At 35.7% G+C, this 22,959-nt stretch overlaps 1 protein-coding gene across 2 annotated transcripts in view; it reads right to left on the minus strand.

Annotated features, from left to right (window-relative positions):
• The window catches only part of DSC2 (desmocollin 2), a 38,182-nt gene that overhangs the window by 13,280 nt on the left and 1,943 nt on the right, over positions 1 to 22,959 (minus strand). For both annotated transcript variants that reach the window (XM_079718279.1, XM_079718278.1), the window contains exons 2-11: positions 15,859 to 15,943; positions 14,758 to 14,957; positions 13,535 to 13,654; positions 12,097 to 12,252; positions 10,685 to 10,829; positions 9,525 to 9,691; positions 5,452 to 5,586; positions 5,015 to 5,200; positions 3,110 to 3,360; positions 2,842 to 2,984 (exon numbers count right to left, since the gene is read on the minus strand). In XM_079718279.1, the coding sequence (XP_079574405.1) occupies positions 2,842 to 2,984; positions 3,110 to 3,360; positions 5,015 to 5,200; positions 5,452 to 5,586; positions 9,525 to 9,691; positions 10,685 to 10,829; positions 12,097 to 12,252; positions 13,535 to 13,654; positions 14,758 to 14,957; positions 15,859 to 15,943 (1,588 nt within the window). The remainder of the gene's footprint in view (positions 1 to 2,841; positions 2,985 to 3,109; positions 3,361 to 5,014; positions 5,201 to 5,451; positions 5,587 to 9,524; positions 9,692 to 10,684; positions 10,830 to 12,096; positions 12,253 to 13,534; positions 13,655 to 14,757; positions 14,958 to 15,858; positions 15,944 to 22,959) is intronic.

The following is a 22,959-nucleotide window of genomic DNA, read 5'->3' on the forward strand; positions in this document are numbered from 1 at the left end:
GTAGAATATGCATCAGCAACAAGAAATGCCAAAAGATGATGGAGTACCACTTGCAGGGTACTGAGGGAAAGAAGGGGTTAAGGCAAAATTCTAAACCAAGTCAAATGATCAAATCAAGCATGAGAACAATATTAAAATATTTTTCAGAACAATAAAACTGACAGGGTTTATCACCCACAATGCACCATTGAAAGAACTAGTAAAGGATATAGTTCAGCAGGAAGAAAAGGGAACTAGGAGAGAAGAAATGAGATACAAGAAACAGTGCAACCATCTCTCACTTTGGACAACTTTTAAAGAAAAGACAGAGACACAAAGGAAGCAGGGAGACATGTATACATGTATTTTATCCATCTGACCAACTTTTCTATTAGGACAGAATAATCTCATCTCTCAAATTCTCTTGTTCTTATGCCATGTGGTATTTTCTTGCTCTCTCTGAAAATTGGGATTGCAAGATGTCTTGACCATTTCTTTCCATTTGAGGCCACACACGGAGTTGAAAGCACATGTCTTACTGATTAAATCTGGTTAATTATAAAGTCTTTAAAAATTGACCTCAGGACTTCCCTGGTGGCACAGTGGTTAAGAGTCCACCTGCCAAGGCAGGGAACATGTGTTCGATCCCTGGTCCGGGAAGATCCCACATGCTGCGCAGCAACTAAGCCTGTGCACCACAACTACCGAGCCTGTGCCCTAGAGCCCGAGTGACTAGAGCCCGCTCTCTGCAACAAAGACAAGCCACTGTAATGAGAAGCCCGCACACCACAACAAAGAGTAGCCCCCACCCACCACAACTAGAGAAAGCCAGCGCGCAGCAATGGAGACCCAACGCAGCCAAAAATAAATTAATTAATTAAAAAAATTTTTTGACCTCCACAGTGTTTGCTGTGCTACCACGGTGCTAAATGCTTGAATTTCCCTTCCATGAAATATTTAGAGTTGTTCAATAAACTCCATTTTTTTTGCACATTGTGATGAGTATTGGACAATATTTCAACCAAAGATTTTAGACATCTAACTCAGTGTTTCACAGCTCTGCTTTTCATCTGTTAATAAAGAATATTCTTTTATTCACTGGAATGTATGCATGCAATGCTCACCTTCTAATATTAATATAATTCTATATGGGTAAATATCAATTTCTAAAATGAAGTCTTGGAAGGTGAGCTACCTATGGGTCCATGATTTATGTGCATGGCACTCTTCTGATAAATGTTTTTTAAAAATTTGAAAGCACACTCCTCCTCCCCAAAGTTAGAATCTTACAACAAAAGTAGAAACCTAAAACTCAACTATACAGAGGAAACACCTGGGCAAAACTGCCAACTGAGGTTAGACTGAGAAGAGAAGAGAAATTGTACTTAAAGCTTAAGAAAAAGCTCTGTTTAGAAGAGAAGGAAGTAAAACTAGAATGCATGTGGATAAGAGAGAAATGTGTGGAAAAGTTGAGACAGAATCCTTGAGGGGGAGTTTTAAAAAGAGGAAACAAGTGCTGTAGGAAAGTAGGAGAGGGAGTGAGCACAGGCTCAGAGGTCAGTGCTCACAGGAGAGAACATTTCTCGTATGGAAGCAGCAGCTGGGAGGGCTCAAAGGGAATGAGCCAGGATAGATTTTAGAAAAAGGTAAAAGACAAAAACAAATAAAAAACATACTTTAGTATGATCTCAGTTCAGAAAATAAAAAGATGTGGAGTTATTTATCCCCTACCAGCTTCAAAAGAAATTAATGGAAAAAGCCCTGTCACACATTTGTTCTCGACCACAATGATGATTAACAGTGCCTCTCTTCTAAACGCCATAAAAACATTTGTTTGACAGAGGAAAATGTAGAATAAAATTACATCCAAAATCTCTCATTCCAGACAGTAATTTTTATCTCATTGATAAAAACCATTTGCCAACTGCAATTAAAAATGTAAAAATAATGGATTTGATTTTCATATTATTTCTCTTCTTTTCACTTGCTTTGACCAAAAAGCATGTTTTGACAAAGGGACAAAGGAAGCTGAGGCCTTAAAGGGCAGTCTTTAATTGGTTGAAGTTAAATTAACAATGATTACAACTTTACCAATTCAATCAATGGATATGAGCCATTTCTCTTTAATTTAGAAAAAGTTGAAATATCTAAAACATCTTCCAAAATCACTTCTAAATTCTAATTTTGCAAGCTATAGTATAATAATTTATGTTTACTGTAGTTAACATATTTATTTTACAGAGGCAAAAAGTTCAAATGTATATTACGGTAAAATTATATTTTATGCACTAAAAGGATCTCATTCCTAATCATTGTGCTCACATTCCAATTTTACAGGGCTCATAGAAAATGATTTTCCGTTTTATATGATTTTGTGGATTCACAGTATTTTTCTAACTTTATAATATCAGAATACTAACCCCCAAGTATATTGTCAGTTTCCTGTAGAAAGATATAACTCTTTTAGGACTGACCTATGAGGCAGTAAGTATGTTCTCTCTGTAATAAATTTTCCTGTCAAAGTGAATATTTTAAGAGATATGACTAAATAAATTGAAGCTAATTTTTCTAAAGTAATTTTCTCAATTTTTAATGATTATTTAATTTTAATAAATTATAGTCTCAAGTATTTTATATGACTAAATTATTTTATACTGTAATTACATACAAAACTGAGGGTACTATTAGAAAGCAGACATGAGTTAATAAATTATAGCAAACCTCTCAATTACTCTATTTGTCATCTGGGGTGAAATAAATTTTGAGAATGTATGCAGCTGACTTAAAAATGTATGTTGTTTAAAAACTGAGGATGTCTGTAGTTGGGGGTGTATATAGCTGGCTTAAACACAAAGTTCTTACCTTTGTCTGAGGCAAGGACTGTAATATTATATATACCATTTCTGGTGGTCTTTGCCTCTCTATCCAGGCTTCTGAAAGTTGTGATTGATCCTGAGTTTTCATCAACAGTGATCCATCCTTCTGGATCACTTAATTTCTTATACCTGTAAGTAATGAATTAAAATAGCAAAATGGATCATAAGCCAAATTACAATACTGGTATCAAAATAAGTTATACATTTTAAAAACATGGTAAATTTGAAATCAACTAAAACAGAATTACAAGTACCTTATGCCACTGCTACTATTTGTTTCCTGGACATATGCTTTATATCCACTGTGCTTTGTGCCCACTGGTACATTTTCTTTAATACGAACAAATTGTACTGCAGGGCTACACTCAGGGCCTTCATCCTGATTTTGTACATTAACAGTGACAGTCGCCATGTTCACGGTTCGTCTCGAACTACCAGAAAGTGGAGCTTCATTAACTACACTGATTTGCAGGGTCACCTCTTGTTTTTCTTCGTAATTCAGTGGCTACAAAAGCAAGCGTATTGGAAATCAGATCAAGAAATAGTACTTGGCAATGTGAACTAGTGTGTAACCAGTTAGCTTTGGAAATATGTAAGTGTTGTGTCGGGAACAGTCATGAAAATATTAAACATATACCCACAAATATGATGGTGGTGGAAGGAGGGAAATCCTTCAACTGATTGAGCATTTGGGTGGAGCCAGCAAAAAAAAAAAAAAAAAAATTCCTCAACTGCAATTTTAACACAAGTAATATTATAGGTCCTGATGGCGATTTCAGGTAGTATTTAATGAAATATTATTTGAAATATTACTTTAGGGACTCCATACCCTAATCAACAGTAATTTACTAGTCCATTAATTTTGGAACCGCTTTTCCTACCCCTCTGAGATGAGTACAATTATTCCTACCTGGTTTGGGGTAGAAAACGTGGGTCAAATTTTATGAAATGTTTTCAAGATAGGAGAGACAAGAAAATAGAAAGCTTATGGGCTTTACACTTTCCTTTTTAATCTCTTTTATCCAAGTTACTCTCTAAAAAATGGGTAGTACCAAGTTTAATGGAAGGTTTTCATTTTATTTTGCCTGATATCTAAAGAAAGAGAAAAGATTTAAGGGACAATCCCTTTGCTGTTGGTTTTTTTTTGTTTGTTTGTTTTGTTTTTGTGGTACGTGGGCCTCTCACTGTTGTGGCCTCTCCCGTTGCGGCGAGCACAGGTTCCGGACGCGCAGGCTCAGCGGCCATGGCTCACGGGCCTAGCCGCTCAGCGGCATGTGGGATCTTCCCGGACCGGGGTACGAACCCGTGTCCCCTGCATCGGCAGGCGGACTCTCAACCACTGTGCCACCAGGGAAGCCCCTTTTCTTGTTTTGAAACAGAAATTAACCCACAAACTGAAGCTAATTTTCATCATTGTAAGAAAAAAAGAATTCATCATGTTTGATCCATTCTCCTTGTGAATACGTACAGAAGGGAAGCTACAGAGACCCAGGATAGAATCATGTTTTAGTTAGAGGCAGCAGAAATAACCCCATGGTTTTGTCCAAAGCCACAGCTCAGATCACTTTATGGGCTAACTCTGCCTCCTGAATTCGCAGTGATGTCTTCTGAGATAATTTTAGAATATTATTAGAAAGAGATTTTAGAAGTATCTACATCTTCAAATGGGTGAGGATTCCCATTTTGAACCAGGAAGCTAAGAATGTAATGTACACTGGATACAGATGAACAGATCTATAAACAGCTTCCCTATGGGTCTGACCAGGAATAACTCATCATTTGGAAAATTCAGTAATTAAGTAGAGGCGCCTGGACACAGCTATAGATAGAATGGACTAGGAAAGTTTGACAGTGTCCCACTGGTGTCAAAGCTGTGCTAGTTTTTTAATTGTTAAGAGATACTGGTTACAAAGTGGGTACTATATCGTATTAATTGAACATGCATATATAATCATTTTAAACTATCATGCCTTTATAAAATGTTCTCCAAAATTTGTATATTCATCCCACTATATATATGAAAAACATAGTGTTTACATTTACCTAAATATCTATTTTATTCCTACATTTACCATAATTCCTTTCTTTTCACTAAGCTCTAGTATGCTAATCTGTGACATTATAAGCTACAAATAACTAATTTCCTAAGTTATTCTTACCTTAACTACACACAGAACTCCTTCATTGGTTTTGGGATCTGTTACAATTTTAAAATTTCCATCTTCATTGCCCTTTAAAATGGTATAATTAGCTCTCCAATTAGCAGTATTAATTAAATCCTTATCCGTAACGGCAACATGTAAGATTTCCACATCAATTCTATTTTCCTCCACTGATGTCTCATACTAAAATAATAAAAAACAACAAAAAAAAGTTTAATTAGTAACTCTCACAAAAATAAAACACCAGGTAAAGCCAGCCCAGTTCTTCTAATTTCTAAAGTACTATGTTAACATGACTTTAAACCCCAAGTCCAAACTACTGACACGTGGCTGGGAATACTTCATTTGAAATCATGGAGCATGGGTGAAGGTGCACATATGTAGCAACTAACACTACATTGTACATTTTTCTTTTATTAATATCACACACTTACAGAAGAACTGTTGAATGCTGGCAAGTTGTCATTCACATCTTCAATATTAATGATGCAAGTTGCAGTTGTCTGCAAACCAAAATCTTGACCATCCATGTCTTGTACTTTTATTTTCAATCGGTATTTATCAATTACCTGAAAAGTAAGTATTAATTATTGAGTGAAAGCAACATTGTAAATGAAATCTTAATTTACACTCTATAATTTCCCTTGCATTCAAATTTAAGACGTACACTATTAGATTTCATAGTTTTCATGTACTGGCAGAAGAACAATTTCCTCACACTAGTAATTTTCAATTAATTTATGAAAATAGAGTAGTTTCTCAAATTGAAAGTGCTACTCATGGAATTAACTGGTTTTAGCATTACTTAACAGAAAGAGAAGATATAGTCATAGTACATTTTAAATTGCCTAGTAATTAATCAAAATCTTTATCTCCTATGCAAAGTACATTCTTATATTCAAAAATACACAGCAGTGACTCTATGCCAGTCTCGTAATGAAGCAGTAAGGGTATCCTCCTGTAAAAAAAGGTGGATTTTAAATATTTACTTTACATTTACTAAAAGATCATTAAATTAGCATGAAAACAAAGTTCTGGAACTATGTAATTTTTTCTTCTTCATGGAAAATAGATTCTGGTTCTTAAGGGTTTTCCGTTCTTCAGAGATTGCAGAAGGCTCATCACTGGTTTTTAAAAATGTGTATCTCCTCATAATGGTTTCATTTGTCACAAGTATTGAGATATGGAAGGATTAACAACAACACTAATAATAATGTCTTCTGGACTGAACATTAGGAGGCTTGGGTTCTACTTCCAAGTTCAAAAATAACAAATGTACTCTTGGGCAGTTGGAAAAGTATTTTTCCCTAGCTTTCCTCTTCTATAAAATTATAACAACACCTTCCTTTATAATTCACCTCTTTTCATTAAGACTAAATTATATGTAAAAAACTATCCTAACCGTCCACCTAGAATATTCACCCTTCTCTTAAAAAGCCACCTTCTTGGGGCTTCCCTGATGGCGCAGTGGTTAAGAATCCACCTGCCAATGCAGGGGACACGGGTTCGAGCCCTTCTCCGGGAAGATCCCACATGCCGCGGAGCAACTAAGCCCGTGCGGCACAGCTACTGAGCCTGTGCTCTAGAGCCCGCGAGCCACAACTACTGAGCCTGTGTGCCGCAACTACTGAAGCCCGCGTGCCTAGAGCCCGTGCTCTGCAACCAAAGAAGCCACTGCAATGAGAAGCCTGCGCACCGCAATGGAGTAGCTCCTACTTACCGCAACTAGAGAAAGCCCTCGTGCAGCTATGAAGGCCCAAAGCAGCCAAAAATAAAATAAATAAAATAAATAAATTTTTTTAAAAAGACACCTTTTTCCCTTTAGACCTCTTAAACTTTCTAGCCCTCATGTATTACCTAAAATAAAACTAATATTTCTCTCGATCACTATGCTTTTTACAAACCCAATTTTTCCCAATTTACTCTTCTCTCATAATCAATCACGTGTAGAGTTAAAAATTCATGGCCTTATTTCATTAAAAAATTTTTAAAAGCTCATACTAGTATTACTTATGGGAGGGAATATGTATTCTGTTTGTAATAAACTATGATTTATTGGGAATGATCAACTGGCTGATAAAACAAAGAAAGAAATCAAGTTTGGGACCTAAATATTAACTTGTGATATCTTCAGATGGAAGAAAAATTCTGATGTTTAAAGAGCTTAAAGGGCTGAAGGCCATCAATAAAAAAATTGGAAACCTGGGATCAAAAAGTGAGTCCAGAGCTCTCTCGGGTAAAAGCACTCCAAGACTCCTTCATTAGTCAAATGTTTTCAACTGATTTATCAGAAGGATCTATTCAAGGCTTGATGATAAAAGAGAATTTGGTCTATAATCTGCTCTTTCTGAGCACATAAATTCCATGAAGAATCTGTATAATTTGTAGAGCTGTGACAGCAATTCATTCATTCAACAAATGAAATTGCATTCTTCACTGGCACATACTCATGGTAAAAATAAATAAATTATAAATTATAAAATTGAATTAAAAATAAAAATTTACCTAGGAATGTCCTTGTAAATGCAGTAAAAATGATTAATTTTAATAAATTTTATTAGATTTCAACCCATAGTCTACGTAAAGAAATGGGAGGTATATATAAGGCACTTCTGCATAACATAGTATGATGTTCTTTTCATGGAAAAGTACTTGTGTGATTGATTTATAAGCTGAACTAGCTATCGGTTTGTTTTTTTTTTTTCATAGAATACCATTTTTACATGAAAGACACCTATGGTTATTCAGACTGGTATATTTGGAAGACATTTTGTCATAGGTAAAGTGAATATGTCATTTCAAGGAAAACAGCTATTTGTTGCCAATGGTCAATTGGAGTTTTCAAGCCAAAATGAGGATTCTGGAAAACTTTTATGAACCATCGTGATATTAATGGAGATGAGGAGGTGATTTTTTCCAATATTGTTTAATTAGATGTGTCAATATTTGGAGGATCTACATAACTCAGGGAGTCAATATTTCCCATATGACTAATGCACGATGTTACAAAATCACACATGGTAAACTATCCACTCATAGCAGAAGAAAGACCAATGTATTTTGATGTAACAAAGTAGGAAAGTTCATGGACAAGGCTTCTTCAGAGTGTACATTGCAAAACACATTTATGACACTACCACTTGTCAAGATTTGGTGTATCAAAGAAGACTATCCACAATGATCTGAAATTACTATTAAAATACTCTTTTCTAACTTCGTATCATGTTGGATTTTCTTTACATATTTCGACTAAAACTATATAACAGACTGAATGCAGGAGATGTGAGAATCCATTGGTCTTATATTAAGTCAGGTATTGAAGAGATTTAGAAAATGCATAATAATGCCATGCTTCTCACTAAATTACTTATTGTTTTAGAAATGTAATCATTTTTTATAAAAATATTATTTACATTAACATGTAATATATTATTTTAATTGGGTAAATAAATATATAGTTTAAACTTTTATAGTTTTAAATGCTTACAGATTAAATAGTGATAAATATAACCCACATAAACAAAAGATCTTTGGAATTTCCAATAATATTTAAGACTGTAAAGGGGTCCTGAGACCAGAAAAGTTGCAGACCACTTCTATGGAAGAGGGAGAGGAAATGAATCGATATGAGTTTTAGGAAACAAAGAAAAATGTGACAAACACATATTACTATATTTTAAGATTAAGGATTATAAACGTAGGAAGTAGGCCAGAATAAAGGTTTGGTGGAGGAGGTAATAGTTTAATAACAAAATGAACAATTACTAAACTGGGGAAGTTGCAGTAGAAATGGACAGAATGTGAATGTTAAGATCACTTTGGAGTCAATATCAAATGCTTTGGAAAGTAATCTGATCTGCAAGAAGAGACATCAAATACAATTTTAAGAACATGAATCCAAGGTGACAATAGAAAAAAATTGTAAAGGAAAAGAAGGTACTAATGGCATTTTAGCTAGAGAACATGGGAAGGAGAGCATGTTTAGAAGGAAAGAAGAATTCATTTCTAGATGTACTGAATCTTAGGTACCTGTGAAATGTTCAAATAAGGATTTCTAGCAGTAAACTGAAAATGTTAAACCAGAGATCAGAGGCAGATAAACTTTCATTTAATCTATGTAAGGGGAAAGAGTGTAGATGAGATTGTTCATGAAGAAATAACACAGATAGAAAAAGAAGCATTGCTATCTGTAGATAAGAAAATTCCACAAATTCTGAAAGTTTTACTTTTCATATATGACATTTCTTGTTTTTTACAACTATGAATATGTTTATATTAGGAAATTTGATTTTATAAAACATACAATTCAGGAGAGAATGAATTAGCGGTTCAAAGTCAGAGCATTGCAAGGTCAATGACCTCCATCAACCTACCTAAAATAATTTTTGTTAAATTAGATTCACAACATTCTTTTCAAAAGCACATCTGCAGGTGGTATACAGAGATATGCAGGTACTGCTAAGTAGCCATGTGATAATCAGGCTTTATTTGTTAATATTTATGTTACCTCTCTGTCTAGCTGAGACGATGATGTGGTGATCACACCGGTAGTTGAATGCATAGAAAAGAGGGTGGGTGATGCTGGCAACTGCTCAATGATGGAGTACCTTAGACGCGTGTGCAGTGAGTCAGGCTCATCTTCATCAGTTGCACAAACCTGTCCCACGGTAGTACCTACATATGGAAAAATCCTCTTTAATTTCAAAAACTTTTACAGTTTCAATTTTCCCTTTATTTGACTCCTCTCCATCTACCACAAAAAAGTTTTGGACCACATAATTGATAATAGTAATAGTTTTTATACATTCTCAGACTTCTATATAAAATAGCACTTACTTTTAAATATCCCAGTATTCCAACATTTTGGAATTTGGTGACCATATTTGTATTTATTGTATTTATTGTATAAATTTATAAATGTTCATAATATCCCTCCATGGCCTTTGTATTTCTAGACTAAAGAATTCCAATTATTCTTTAACCTTTTTCTATTTGTAAGCCTACACTTAAATTGATCATATGAGTCAGTTTGCTCTGAAAATTCTTGGTTTAGTTAGATCTTTCTAAGGGAAGACTCAAAATCTGCATTCCGACTCCTAGCTGAAATGGTCAATTTTCAAAAGACTGAGAAAATATATTATTCTCCATGACCTTTATGATAATGCTCAGAATACTGTCTATCATTTAATCACTATAGAACATCAGCCAGGTCTCTTCAAGGCCAAGACATCCGTTGCTCAAAGACTTATTCTTTTTTAGAAAAGAATATTCTAAAAACATTCTTAGAATATTTAGAAAATATGGTATCTTAAAAGTATTTATTTTACCTCACACAGGAAGGCAAAGTAACATTGAGTCACTCCTATTTTTCAGGCACTGTGCTTGGCCTTCAAGGTATATTGTGCTTCATTTAACCTTCAAAACAACCTTGTATATTAATATCCCATTTTACAGATGAGGAAACCAAGGCTTGTCAAGATTAGGAAACTTGCCCAGGGTCATGTCAGACAGCTAGCAAAAGGCAGAGTAAAATGCCACCTACAGCCGCCTGTCTGGCAAGTCCCTTGTTCTTGGCAGCAGGATGTGCCACCTCCCAGTGGCCAGAGTGAAACTCAGCTAATGAATTGAAACATTAAGTTGCCGTATATTGCCACGGTAGGTACTCACCAACTCTGCAATTCTCAGAAACATTAAAAATGTAAGTTGTTTCTGTAAAAATTGGGAAGTTATCATTCTCATCCTCGATTCTGATTAGTAGGGGCAGTGGATATTCTGGAGTATATCCATCCTGAGTTGTTGCAAAGGCAACTAGCTGTGAAGAGAGTAAAATTGAAAAAAAAAAAAAAAAAAGCAAAAAAAAATACACTTCAAACTTGCTTTCGCTTTGGCTTTCATTTGGAGACAGTTCAGCATCACAGTGTGGATTTCACCGTTTATTACTGTTTTTGGATGTGAACATAACCTTAATGCCAGAAGAGATGGTTAATTTCATGGTGCACTACAGCATTTTATGTTTAAATTTATCTAATATAATAACATAGCTAAATTTGGTTTCCTCACCATTGCTGTATTGTTGTTCATGAGTGTAAGGGTTTTTATTATTATTTTCCTGAAAGAGTCTTGAGAACTATTTTGCTTTGTTTGAAAGTTTCAGGTGCATGAATTTAAAATACAATTTTCTGGATCTTTTATAACTTTGAATTCTTAGGATTCCAAATTCCCCAGGTGCAGTTAACTGAGATATTAATTTATTTTCTAATTAGAATTTTAGGCATATTGATGATTGTATTTAGATAACTGTCTTCATAAGGATTTTTTAATTTAAAAAGGGGGAGTCAGAAATGGACCAAATGAGTGGTTATAAATTGGGTCTAGAATGCGATTTATTCTTTTGATTTTATAATATGAATTTCCATTCCAATTTTTCTCATAACAACTATCATAGAAAGAACAGACCATCACAGGTACTTAGAAGGTCATGTTGTAGTAATTCTAAAACTAAGTAATTACATCATCCAAAATAGATATAAAATAATTAAAACTAAGTTAAGCAAAATGACCAGCTCCTGTTGGAAAATCAACACAACATTAGGTTAAATTCTTATCTATTAACGCTCATCCCACCACAGGAGGTTGCCCAGATGATGAAAAGACCTATTTATCCTAGTTAAGCACTGTCCACACTCCTTACTTGCTCACCACAAGTTAACTTTCTCTCATTGCAAAGGTACCAAGGCTTAACTTCCGAACTTGACTTACCTCCTATGGTATCAATCTCAGTACCATAAAGAGGTTCACAGATCTTTTCTGCCAAATAAATAACTACTGTTCAAAGTGGTCCTCTTTTTTTTCTTTTGAAAAGAAAAATAGTAAACTGTAATTCCCAGAAGAATCTAATAGAATCGAAGGCTATTTATTCTATAAAATTATTTTTGCTGCCAGTCAGGTCTGTACTATCAGATATACCCAGAGCACGGATGCCAAAATCAGAAAACAGTCAAGAGTATACAAATTGAGGAAGAGAGACGAAATAGCCAAGTTCAATTTTACTAATACAATATGTAAACTTTAGACTTTACCTCAAAAGATGGATACTTTTCACGATCAACAGGACGAGTACAAAACAATTTTCCAGTATCTCTCTCTACATAAAATAAATTTAGAGGTTCTTTGTCAACTCCAGGCCCACTTATGGAATAGTAAATAGTGTAGTTTTGTGCTGTATCAGATTGAATCTAGAAAGTAGACATCATATACATAAAAGACAAATTTGTATTTCAGCAAAACTTTCATTTATATACTTATGCAATCACACTGACATTTTACAATAAGTAATTGCCCTCTTTAATTTATTATTATGTCTGAATACAAAGCAGCAATAGAATAAGGAAGCCTAATAATTGTGAAATTCAAGAGCAAGGCATGAGGAAAATAATGTAATAGCATCTTAGCTTTCCAGAATAACTAAGAAATACATTAAAGGCTACATGTAACTACATGGATCAAGCATTTTGGACTTTCCCTGTCTTGGATAACAAAGTATTCTGAGCATGAAAAGTTATCCTTTTGTCAATGTTTTACACCTCAAGTTTTATTATATATAACGTATTTGAGACACTGGGTTTAAAGTATACTGTCGGCAGGCAAACATTTGGAAAGTGGTTTCCTTAATTAGTTTTTGTTATTTCTCAGCATCTTGTCAATTATAGGGGCTAAATGGGGGGATGAAAATGAGTGAGAATGGAAATGATGTAATATCTTGGCAAGTGTGCTACTTTGGTATTTGATTCAAAAAGAAAATTTTTTCCAAATTGTTTTCATCCTCTTAGTAGGATCCTTATCTATTAGGATGACTAACAATTATTTTCTAACAATTTCTTTCTCAACTTTAAAATGCTCTTTTCTCAGCTGCATTGAATTTGTTGGTGGGATATAATAAACAAGGATTCTCTCTCACCATTTCAAGAACTGGGGGAAAAGAAACCTAAGAGCTAGACTGAATGGTAGTGACCACTGATAAGGGAGGAAGGCAAGAAGATTTGTTAGGGTTTCCACTAAAAATGAAACAGGGGAGAGAAAATGTGGATCCAGTGTGATTTAAGCAGTGGACTTGGGAAGAAACCATGGAAAGGTGTACGTGTCTTTCCCCTTCATGGCATTTGACCTGTTATCAACAATTTCATCCTTTGTTATGGAAGATGTTTTGGGATTTTCTAGACTATGCCCAGGCTCTGAGATACCCTTGATGATATGAAAATTCATTAAGGAAGCATGTGTTTGACAGTGCTATATGGGTTTTACAGTTTTATAAATGGCTTTTGCATGACTAAAACTGCAAAAAAAAGTATACATAGGTATAGAGAGATGCATTTATACCATATATTGAAACATATGATAGACATACTCACCCATACATTCATACACACATACTTTTTAAATAACTGCATACTCATTGTCTAAATTTTTTACAAAGATGGAAACCATAGACTCTCACAGTGGAAGGAAAGTAAATTATACCTGTTGAAGAAAAAGTGGGAAAGGACCCAAGGAATTCTCAGACACTGAACAAGGAATAGGAGCCCATCTTCTCTTGGCACGTATTAGAACTTTTTCTTGAGAACGCCTTTTCCTCAGTACCTTAATTTAGAAGACAAAAAAATATTAATAATAAATAAAGCCAATGACTACTTTATTTTCAAACTTTAAAACTCTGATACATCTTTCTCCTCTCATGAGGATTAGCTGGGGAGGCGTAAGACCATGGTTGTGCTTGAAAACCAAACGAAATGTCAATACTAGAAAAAAAATAACCAAGAAATCCCTGCCCTAACTGTTATCACAGCAATCCTCTTGAGAAAATAACTTGGTGGGAACATGGAAGAGAGAGAGATGAAATTGGAAGCCTAGAAGCAAAACTGAAAAAAAAAAAACCTGTACTGTTGCCACACTGCCATGCAAAAACATGGGAGGAGAAATATGCAATGAATGTAAGTAGACAGGTGCCCTTCTAAATTTAGCATAAGCATCTTCCACTCACCGGCAACTAGGAAGCGCCAGGGGACCAACAGAGAGATCTGTGTCAGAAGGAGGAGAGAAACATGGTGACAACTCTCAAACAGCTGTCATGAGTATTGGCCAGGGGTTGAATGAAGTCATTTTGATCTTGGATGTCAAAGAGTCATAAGTATGCGTGAAGTCCAAACCTTAACCTAAAATAGTCCTCAATTTTCTAAGACTAAAAATTATGCTAAGATACATGAGACCTACCTCTGGATGCCTCATGTATCTCAGAGTAATTAACCATGTCATGACCCTATACTGCTGCCCAGAGTAGGACACCATCCTAAGTCATTAACGTGCCATATGAGTTCTTGAATAATTAAAAGCTACAAAGTCCAAGTTATATACAAATATCTTAAACAATAATGTTTCTTGTTTTGGAAACCTATTCCACAGTGAAGATCAAGAAATGCTTCTCTGTGTCTAATCTCAAGTTCTCATGCTGTCCCATATCCCAATTTCTCCTTTTATGTCCCAAATAAAAAGAAATTATAATCTGTGATAACCGACCGATGTTGAACAACCCTTTTCCATTTCAACACTGTTAACTTGAGTCATGGCTTTTATTCTTCTTCAAGCTAAATTATCCCATATCTTTTCTGATTCACATCTTCCCTGGTCATGTTAGTTCCACCTGAAGAAAATAGTTCATCATACTTCATTTTTATACTGTGGTATACCTTTGTTTGTTGCTCTAAAAGGACAAGTATTTTCTTCTCTTCTTGGGTTTCTGTGTTGGAAAGTAATATGGTAAAAGATCTCTTCGCTGAGGACAAAAGAATGGCATTTGTTGTATAGACTGAACCATCTTCTAAAATTTGGAAATCAGGATCACTTGAATGAATTAGATTTGCAGATTTAAAGCACTCCTTCAGGTTAACTGTAGAAAATGTACAGAGCAATCATTTGTAAGGTAAAACAAAGCAATATATAGCTTTAACAGTAAGCTATGCATTTGAGGTGGGGCAATCAAAAACTTTAAATACACTGACACTTGTAAGTTTTGCATTTTTAAAAGGATATATGAAACTATACGGTTAATTCAGTTGTGTTTAACTAAACATATCCATCACTTCTGATACCTACTTCACAGCCTTTTAAAGAAGAGACATTTGTTCTGAAATAAAAGAATGTGAATTCTACAGTTTGAATATTAAACTCACATCAAAAAGGTTTTTCTTTATTAACTGAAACTAGCCACAGAGCAATACATGAGAACACTTAAAATAAGTTAAACAGAATCTAGAGATTAAAACTGGCAGTTATTACATTAAATTATTAGTGAACTCTTTGCATCTGTTGTTAAATAGTCATCGTATTCTGTATCTTCATTGGTCTGATCTTTTGGTATACATTTGAGTTATATGAAAAAAATAATTGAAAAAAAATATGTGGAAGTAAATGTTGTAAGATGCCAAAATATTTTAGGAGAAAAACCCAAAAACAACACCTTTAAACTCAAGAAATAGTTTCAATACTATTTCTCAATTTCATAGATGTGTTATAACATATACCATATCCTTCATCTAACGTAAATATTACTAATTACTTCATTACTCAAACTAAACAATTTTAACTACTTTATATAATCATGTTTTTCAATAAAGTACAATATTCTGTTCATTGGATTGACACAATATATATATTAAAAAAAAAACTACTGGAATGTACTATATTAGTTTTAACTATTAGTTCCAATACAGTTATCCTCCTAAAGATTACACTAATTTTACAAGATCATACCAAATTAGGATTTATTACATATTTTGGCAGTTTCTTACCTCTACCAATAAATTTTTCAGCATCTAGTTTGGAGGGGACATGTAGTGTCACTGTTTTGCAGGCATCACAGGCAAATGTTAAGATCTAAAAAAATCAGTATTATACATTAAAAAGAGCCTTTTCATGTGTACATAGTTTATACAAATTTGTATAATTATAAATCTGTTTATATAATTAGCAAAATAAAATAAAAAGCATACACTGGATTAAGAATTCAGAAAAAAACTGCATAGAAGAGAAGAATAAAAACAACAGACTAGGGCTTCCCTGGTGGCGCAGTGGTTGAGAGTCCGCCTGCCGATGCAGGGGACGCGGGTTCGTGCCCCGGTCTGGGAAGATCCCACATGCCGCGGAGCGGCTGGGCCCGTGAGCCATGGCCACTGAGCCTGTGCTCCGGAGCCTGTGCTGTGCTCCGCAAGGGGAGAGGCCACAACAGTGAGAGGCCCGCCTACCGCAAAAAAAAAAAAAAAACAACAGACTAAGAGCCATGGCTCCCTCCCTCACAAAGCATGTAAACTCAGAGAATTGCTTATCCTCTTGGGCTCTGTTTCCTAGTCTGTAAAATGAAGTTAATAATAATTTCACTAACTTAGTGGATATACTGAGAAACCTATGACACCCTTTTGTGGGAAAGCACTGGAAACTATTAGGAAGGCAGCACAGGTATGTAAAAGGAAAGAGAAACAAAAACAAATTTAATGAGTCAGCAAGTTGTTTCAATTAACTGTCAACTGTCTATGAGTTTTGGTACCAAATCAAAAATATCCTAAAGAAAATTCCGATGCTTTTAAAGAGAAGCACTGACTCATTGCCATGGAGTGACTTAAGAAGTATTTACATATGACCCCACGCATATAAGCACACAACTTTGAAATATGAACTTATTTTGAAGTTCTCAATAATGAGAATTAAGGTCAATGTTAAAAATATTTCACTTAAAAAATTTAAATGATTTAGTGATTTATGCTGAACCAATTCCAATACAATATATATTTGAGCACACTGAAAATAAATTCTGTTCTCTCTGAAACTTTATAATGGATGCTTCTGAAAGTTTCACAGTTTTTTGCAAAGGTTTTTGATGAAAAGCAAAACAGCCAACCAGCATTTACACTGTTACTTAAACTTTTATTTTTTTTGGCTGTACTGCGCGGCCTGCAGGATCTTAGTTCCCCCACCAGGGATCGAACCCGTACTCCTTGCAGTGGAAGCTCAGAGTCTTAACCGCTGGACCACCAGGGAAGTCCCTACACTGTTATTTAGAAGTCTATAAACATAAATTAAAATCATCAAAATTTGGATGAAAATTTTAATTTCCAAAATGCACTAAAGACCGTTTAAGTATCTAATTTAAATTATGTATGAAGGACCAAGCATGGCAGAGATTACATTTCATTTGGAACTCAGAGATGGACATAACAAAGAGACTGTACTTGAATTAGAAATAAAAAGACGAAAAGAATCTTCATTGGTTGCATAGCCCAGAGGGAATAGGAGTAGAATCAGACATGTGAAGAGTCCAGCTCAAGGTGACAGAAAGCATACACCCACTGATTCATTCAACCAACATTTCTTGGTTTCTGCCTAGGTGCCAGGAAGTGTTCAAAGGCTACTACGGTGAACAAAGAGAACTCGACCTCACAGAGATTATTTTACACTAAAAGACAAAAAGTAAATACACAAATGCACAAAGGTCACACAATGCCGAGAGTAAGTGTTACGAGAAAAATAAAACAGAAAGAGAGGGTGATAAAGACCAGAAACTTGAATGAAAGCAGGACGCAAACCAGTTCACTAACTGGGGAAGAGTCTTCCAGGTGGAGCGAAAAGCTAGGCCAAAGGCCCTGGGAGGGAACTTCACCTGGTGTGTTGAAGGAACAAAAAGAAGGGCGTAGCAGTAAACACAGTGAGGGAAGAGTGAGAGGACATGATATTGAAGAGACAATCATAGGTGTATCATGTAGGGTCTAAAAGGCCACAGTAAGGAGTGCAGATTTTATTCTGAGGGCAAAGAGAAGCACAGTAGGTTTAGACACTGGAGTGGCGTCACGTGGTGAGCATTTACACAGACTCATTCCGGTGGCCATGTGAGAACAGACTATGGAGGAAGACAGAGTGGAAGCAAGGAGACCCATTGGGAGGAATCTATCTGAGAGGAGAGGTGGTGACTTGGACTAAGGTAAAAACGATGGAAAAGGTGAGAAGTGGCCGAATTAAGACAATATTTCAGATAACAGTATCCTGGACATCCAGCCATTCATGCATTCAACAAATACTGACTGAATGTTCTAATATGTACCAGACACAGAGCAGTAAAAGGGATTCTCATGAAACATTCAATTCAAGGGTAAGACTTATTTGTAATTTCAATAATGGAGGATAAAAGCTATGACAGGGAAGTACAGGATGCTTTGGGATAGCACTAGGAACCAGCCTCCTCTAAGAGCCAGGTGAAGAGGGGCAACAAGTTAGCTATGTCACAGGGAGGCAGGGCTTGTATGCTGCAAACATAGGAACTGCATATGCAAAGGCCCAGAGATGACACAGACTTGAAAATGCAATTTGCGATGGTTGATGCATATAGCACAAGAGGGACAGGAGTTTAAAATGGATTCACAGAAGTAGGTGTGGGACAGGTCCTGAACAGCCTTAACAAAGTACACATACAGATTTTTTTCCTAAAGATAATAAGAAACCAAAGATTTGTTTTAAGCAAATAAATTACATAAGCAGCTTTCTATTTGAATAAGGTTAACTCTGACCAGTGTGACGAATGAATTAGGGGAACAATTTTCATTTCTAATAATGGGACCTAGGGCATTCAGTCCAACCCCCAGGCCAAAACTAAAAATGATGAATACATGTTTTTAAACCATCCTAAAACATCCAGCTAGGCAAAAACTGAGGATAAAGCTGGAACACAGTAGTAACCAGAAACAACTTCTAATCTGAAAAGATTAGATTCTGGCTTTTTGGCCTCAAGAGAGGGGAGTGAAATCAAAGCACAGACCTGCCTAAGATCTAAGAGAAGGTTTGTCCACATCAATCTGGATCCCCAAATGCAAAACCTTCATTGTAAGAGTAAGCTAGAAGTAAACTGGTCCTCACATGGATTTGTGATCCACACTCACATCACTCATTTGTTCTAGGAAACACAAGCCGCTAATTAGTTTAAAGAAGCCCTGGCATGTGATCAGCACCATAGGTGCTGAAAACCATTTGACCAAATTCAATAACCATTCTTAATTTTTTTAAAAAAGTGCCCCCAGTAAGAATTGATAAGTCCTACTTCAATATTATATATTATATGACATCATCAATGGAAAGGCACTAGCAGTAGCCTCACTAAACTCAGAAACAAGATAGACTTCCCAAGGGTCATCATCTATAGCTAACATTACATTAAAGTATATTAGGCAAGAGAATGATATTAGATGGCATATGAATTGAAAAGAAAGAGGTTAAAAAAACCCACTATTTGCATTTGATATGACTATTTATCTGGAAAACCCAAGGAAAGTAACCACAAAACAATAAAATTTCATAAGGGAGCAGAAACAACTATTAAAACACAGAAATCATTAGTCATCATACACATAAACAAAATCTGTTAAACAATATAATGGAAAAGAGATCATTTTCGAAAGTGATAAAAAGTTAGAATACCAAAGAGTAAACTTAACAAGAAACATGTAAAGTTTATTTGAGAAAAACCTGAAAATATTTCTGAAGGACACAAAAGCAGACTTGAACAAAAGAAATATATATTATTATTTTGGATAGTAAAAAATCAACAACATAAGTATATCAGTTTACACTAAGTTAAATTATAAAGTTTATAATCCCAATAAAAATCGCATCGGGGGCTTCCCTGGTGGCGCAGTGGTTGAGAGTCCGCCTGCCGATGCAGGGGACGCAGGTTCGTGCCCAGGTGCGGGAAGATCCCACATGCCGCGAGGCAGCTGGGCCCGTGAGCCATGGCGGCTGAGCCTGCGCGTCCGGAGCCTGTGCTCTGCAACAGGAGAGGCCACAACAGTGAGAAGCCCGCGTACCGCAAAAAAAAAAAAAAAAATCACATCGGGCTTCCCTGGTGGCGCGGTGGTTAAGAGTCAGCCTGCCGTTGCAGGAGACACGGGTTGATGCCCCGGTCCGGGAAGATCCCACATGCTGCGGAGCGGCTGGGCCCGTGAGCCATGGCCGCTGAGCCTGCGCGTGTGCTCCGCAACGGGAGAGGCCACAACAGTGAGAGGCCCGTGTACCGCAAAAAAAAAAAAAAAAAAAAAAAAAAAAAAAAAAATCCCATCAATATTTTTTCTGGAACTAGACAAGCTGATATAAAATGTAATAAGGAAAAATAAACAATTAAAGATAGAAAAATTATGAAAAAGAAAAGCAATGAAAGGATATTAGCTTTAGCAGATACTGAAAGGTCTTATGAAGTCTCAATAATTAAAACAAAGCAGTATTTGGTATATGAATAGACGGAAAGAGAGTAGATGCATATAAATTGGAAAGGAAGAAGTAAAACAGTTTCTATTTACATTTGTTACAACTGTATATAGACCATAGGGGTTGTAACTTTTTGTTAACACTCACTAGCCATTTATGAGTTTCTATTTCTCCACATTCTTGCCTACAGAGCCTGTTGTCAAACTTTTGGATGTTTGCCAAATGAGAAATGACATTTCAATGTATTTCTTTCTTTTTTTTGTAATACCATTTTTTTAATTATTTATTTATTTGTTTTTTTAAAGATTTTTTTTTATATAGACCATTTTTTTCTTTTTTCCTTTAACATCTTTATTAGAGTATAATTGCTTTACAACCAATGTAGTTTAGAATGCATCTTTCCTTATTATGAGTAAGGCTGAAATATTTTATGGGACATTTTTATTACTTTATGGTTTTTCAGGTCCATGTTCATGCTGGACTTCTTGATTTAGAAGAGCTCCAACCACAAGATGGAATTGTATAAGGAATGATTTCGATTTAGCAGTGGAGATCCCTGATGACCTTAGAGAGACAGAAACTTCATTAGGTGTTTAGGTAGAGGCAGCGTTCAAGTGGTTACCAAATGTGTGAGGTGAGGCAAGATGAGGAAGTTGGGAGAAGCTGATTCACAGAAGGGTGACGGATTACTTGGGTTCATGGGGAAGGGAAATGTAAGGGGTGTCCCCCAAGCCATTTTTATTTAGTAATGTTCCTACTCTTCTTTTTTTTTTTTTTTTTTTATCTTATCTTTTTATTGAGGTATAGTTGATTTACAACATTATATTAGATTTAGGTATAAAACATAGATTCAAAACTTTTATAACTGATACTCCATTTAAAGTTATTATAAAATATTGGCTATATTTCCTATGTTGTACAATGTATCTTTGTAGCTTATTTATTTTATCCATAGTATTTTGTACCTCTTAATCCCCTACCCCTGTCTTGCGCCTCCCCTCTTGCCTCTCCCCACTGTCAGCCATTCTTTTTTTTTTTTTTTTTTTTTTTTTTTTAATTAGTTTCTGCTTTATAACAAAGTGAATCAGTCATACATATACATCTGTTCCCACATCCCTTCCCTCATGCATCTCCCTCCCTCCCACCCTCCCCATCCCACCCCTCCAGGCAGTCACAAAGCACCCAGCTGATCTCCCTGTGCTCTGTGGCTGCTTCCCACTATCTATCTACCTTACGTTTGGTAGTGTATATATGTCCATGCCTCTCTTTCGCTTTGTCACAGCTTACCCTTCCCCCTCCCCATATCCTCAAGTCCATTCTCAAGTAGGTCTGTGTCTTTATTTCTGTCTTACCCCTATGTTCTTCATGACATTTTTTTTTCTTAAATTCCATATATATGTGTCAGCATACAGTATTTGTCTTTCTCTTTCTGACTTACTTCACTCTGTATGACAGACTCTAGGTCCATCCACCTCATTACAAATAGCTCAATTTCATTTCTTTTTATGGCTGAGTAATATTCCATTGTATATATGTGCCACATCTTCTTTACCCATTCATCCGATGATGGACACTTAGGTTGTTTCCATCTCCGGGCTATTGTAAATAGGGCTGCTATGAACATTTTGGTACATGTCTCTTTTTGAATTATGGTTTTCTCAGGGTATATGCCCAGTAGTGGGATTGCTGGGTCATATGGTAGTTCTATTTGTAGTTTTTTAAGGAACCTCCATACCGTTCTCCATAGTGGCTGTACCAATTCACATTCCCACCAGCAGTGCAAGAGGGTTCCCTTTTTTCCACACCCTCTCCAGCATTTATTGTTTCTAGATTTTTTGATGATGGCCATTCTGACTGGTGTAAGATGATATCTCATTGTAGTTTTGATTTGCATTTCTCTAATGAGTAAAGATGTTGAGCATCCTTTCATGTGTTTGTTGGCAGTCTGTATATCTTCTGTGGAGAAATGTCTATTTAGGTCTTCTGCCCATTTTTGGATTGGGTTGTTTGTTTTTTTGTTATTGAGCTGCATGAGCTGCTTATAAATTTTGGAGATTAATCCTTTGTCAGTTGCTCCATTTGCAAATATTTTCTCCCATTCTGAGGGTTGTCTTTTGGTCTTGTTTATGGTTTCCTTTGCTGTGCAAAAGCTTTTAAGTTTCATTAGGTCCCATGTGTTTATTTTTGTCTTTATTTCCATTTCTCTAGGAGGTGGGTCAAAAAGGATCTTGCTGTGATTTATGTCATAGAGTGTTCTGCCTATGTTTTCCTCTAAGAGTTTGATAGTTTCTGGCCTTACATTTAGGTCTTTAATCCATTTTGAGCTTATTTTTGTGTATGGTGTTAGGGAGTGATCTAATCTCATACTTTTACATGTCCCTATCCAGTTTTCCCAGCACCACTTATTGAAGAGACTGTCCTTTCTCCACTGTACATTCCTGCCTCCTTTATCAAAGATAAGGTGACCATATGTCCGTGGGTTTATCTCTGGGCTTTCTATCCTGTTCCATTGATCTATCTTTCTGTTTTTGTGCCAGTACCATACTGTCTTGATTACTGTAGCTTTGTAGTATAGTCTGAAGTCAGGGAGCCTGATTCCTCCAGCTCCATTTTTCGTTCTCAAGATTGCTTTGGCTATTCGGGGTCTTTTG

The sequence above is a fragment of the Hyperoodon ampullatus genome (assembly GCF_949752795.1).
Source record: "Hyperoodon ampullatus genome assembly, chromosome: 13".
Lineage (NCBI taxonomy): Eukaryota > Metazoa > Chordata > Mammalia > Artiodactyla > Ziphiidae > Hyperoodon > Hyperoodon ampullatus.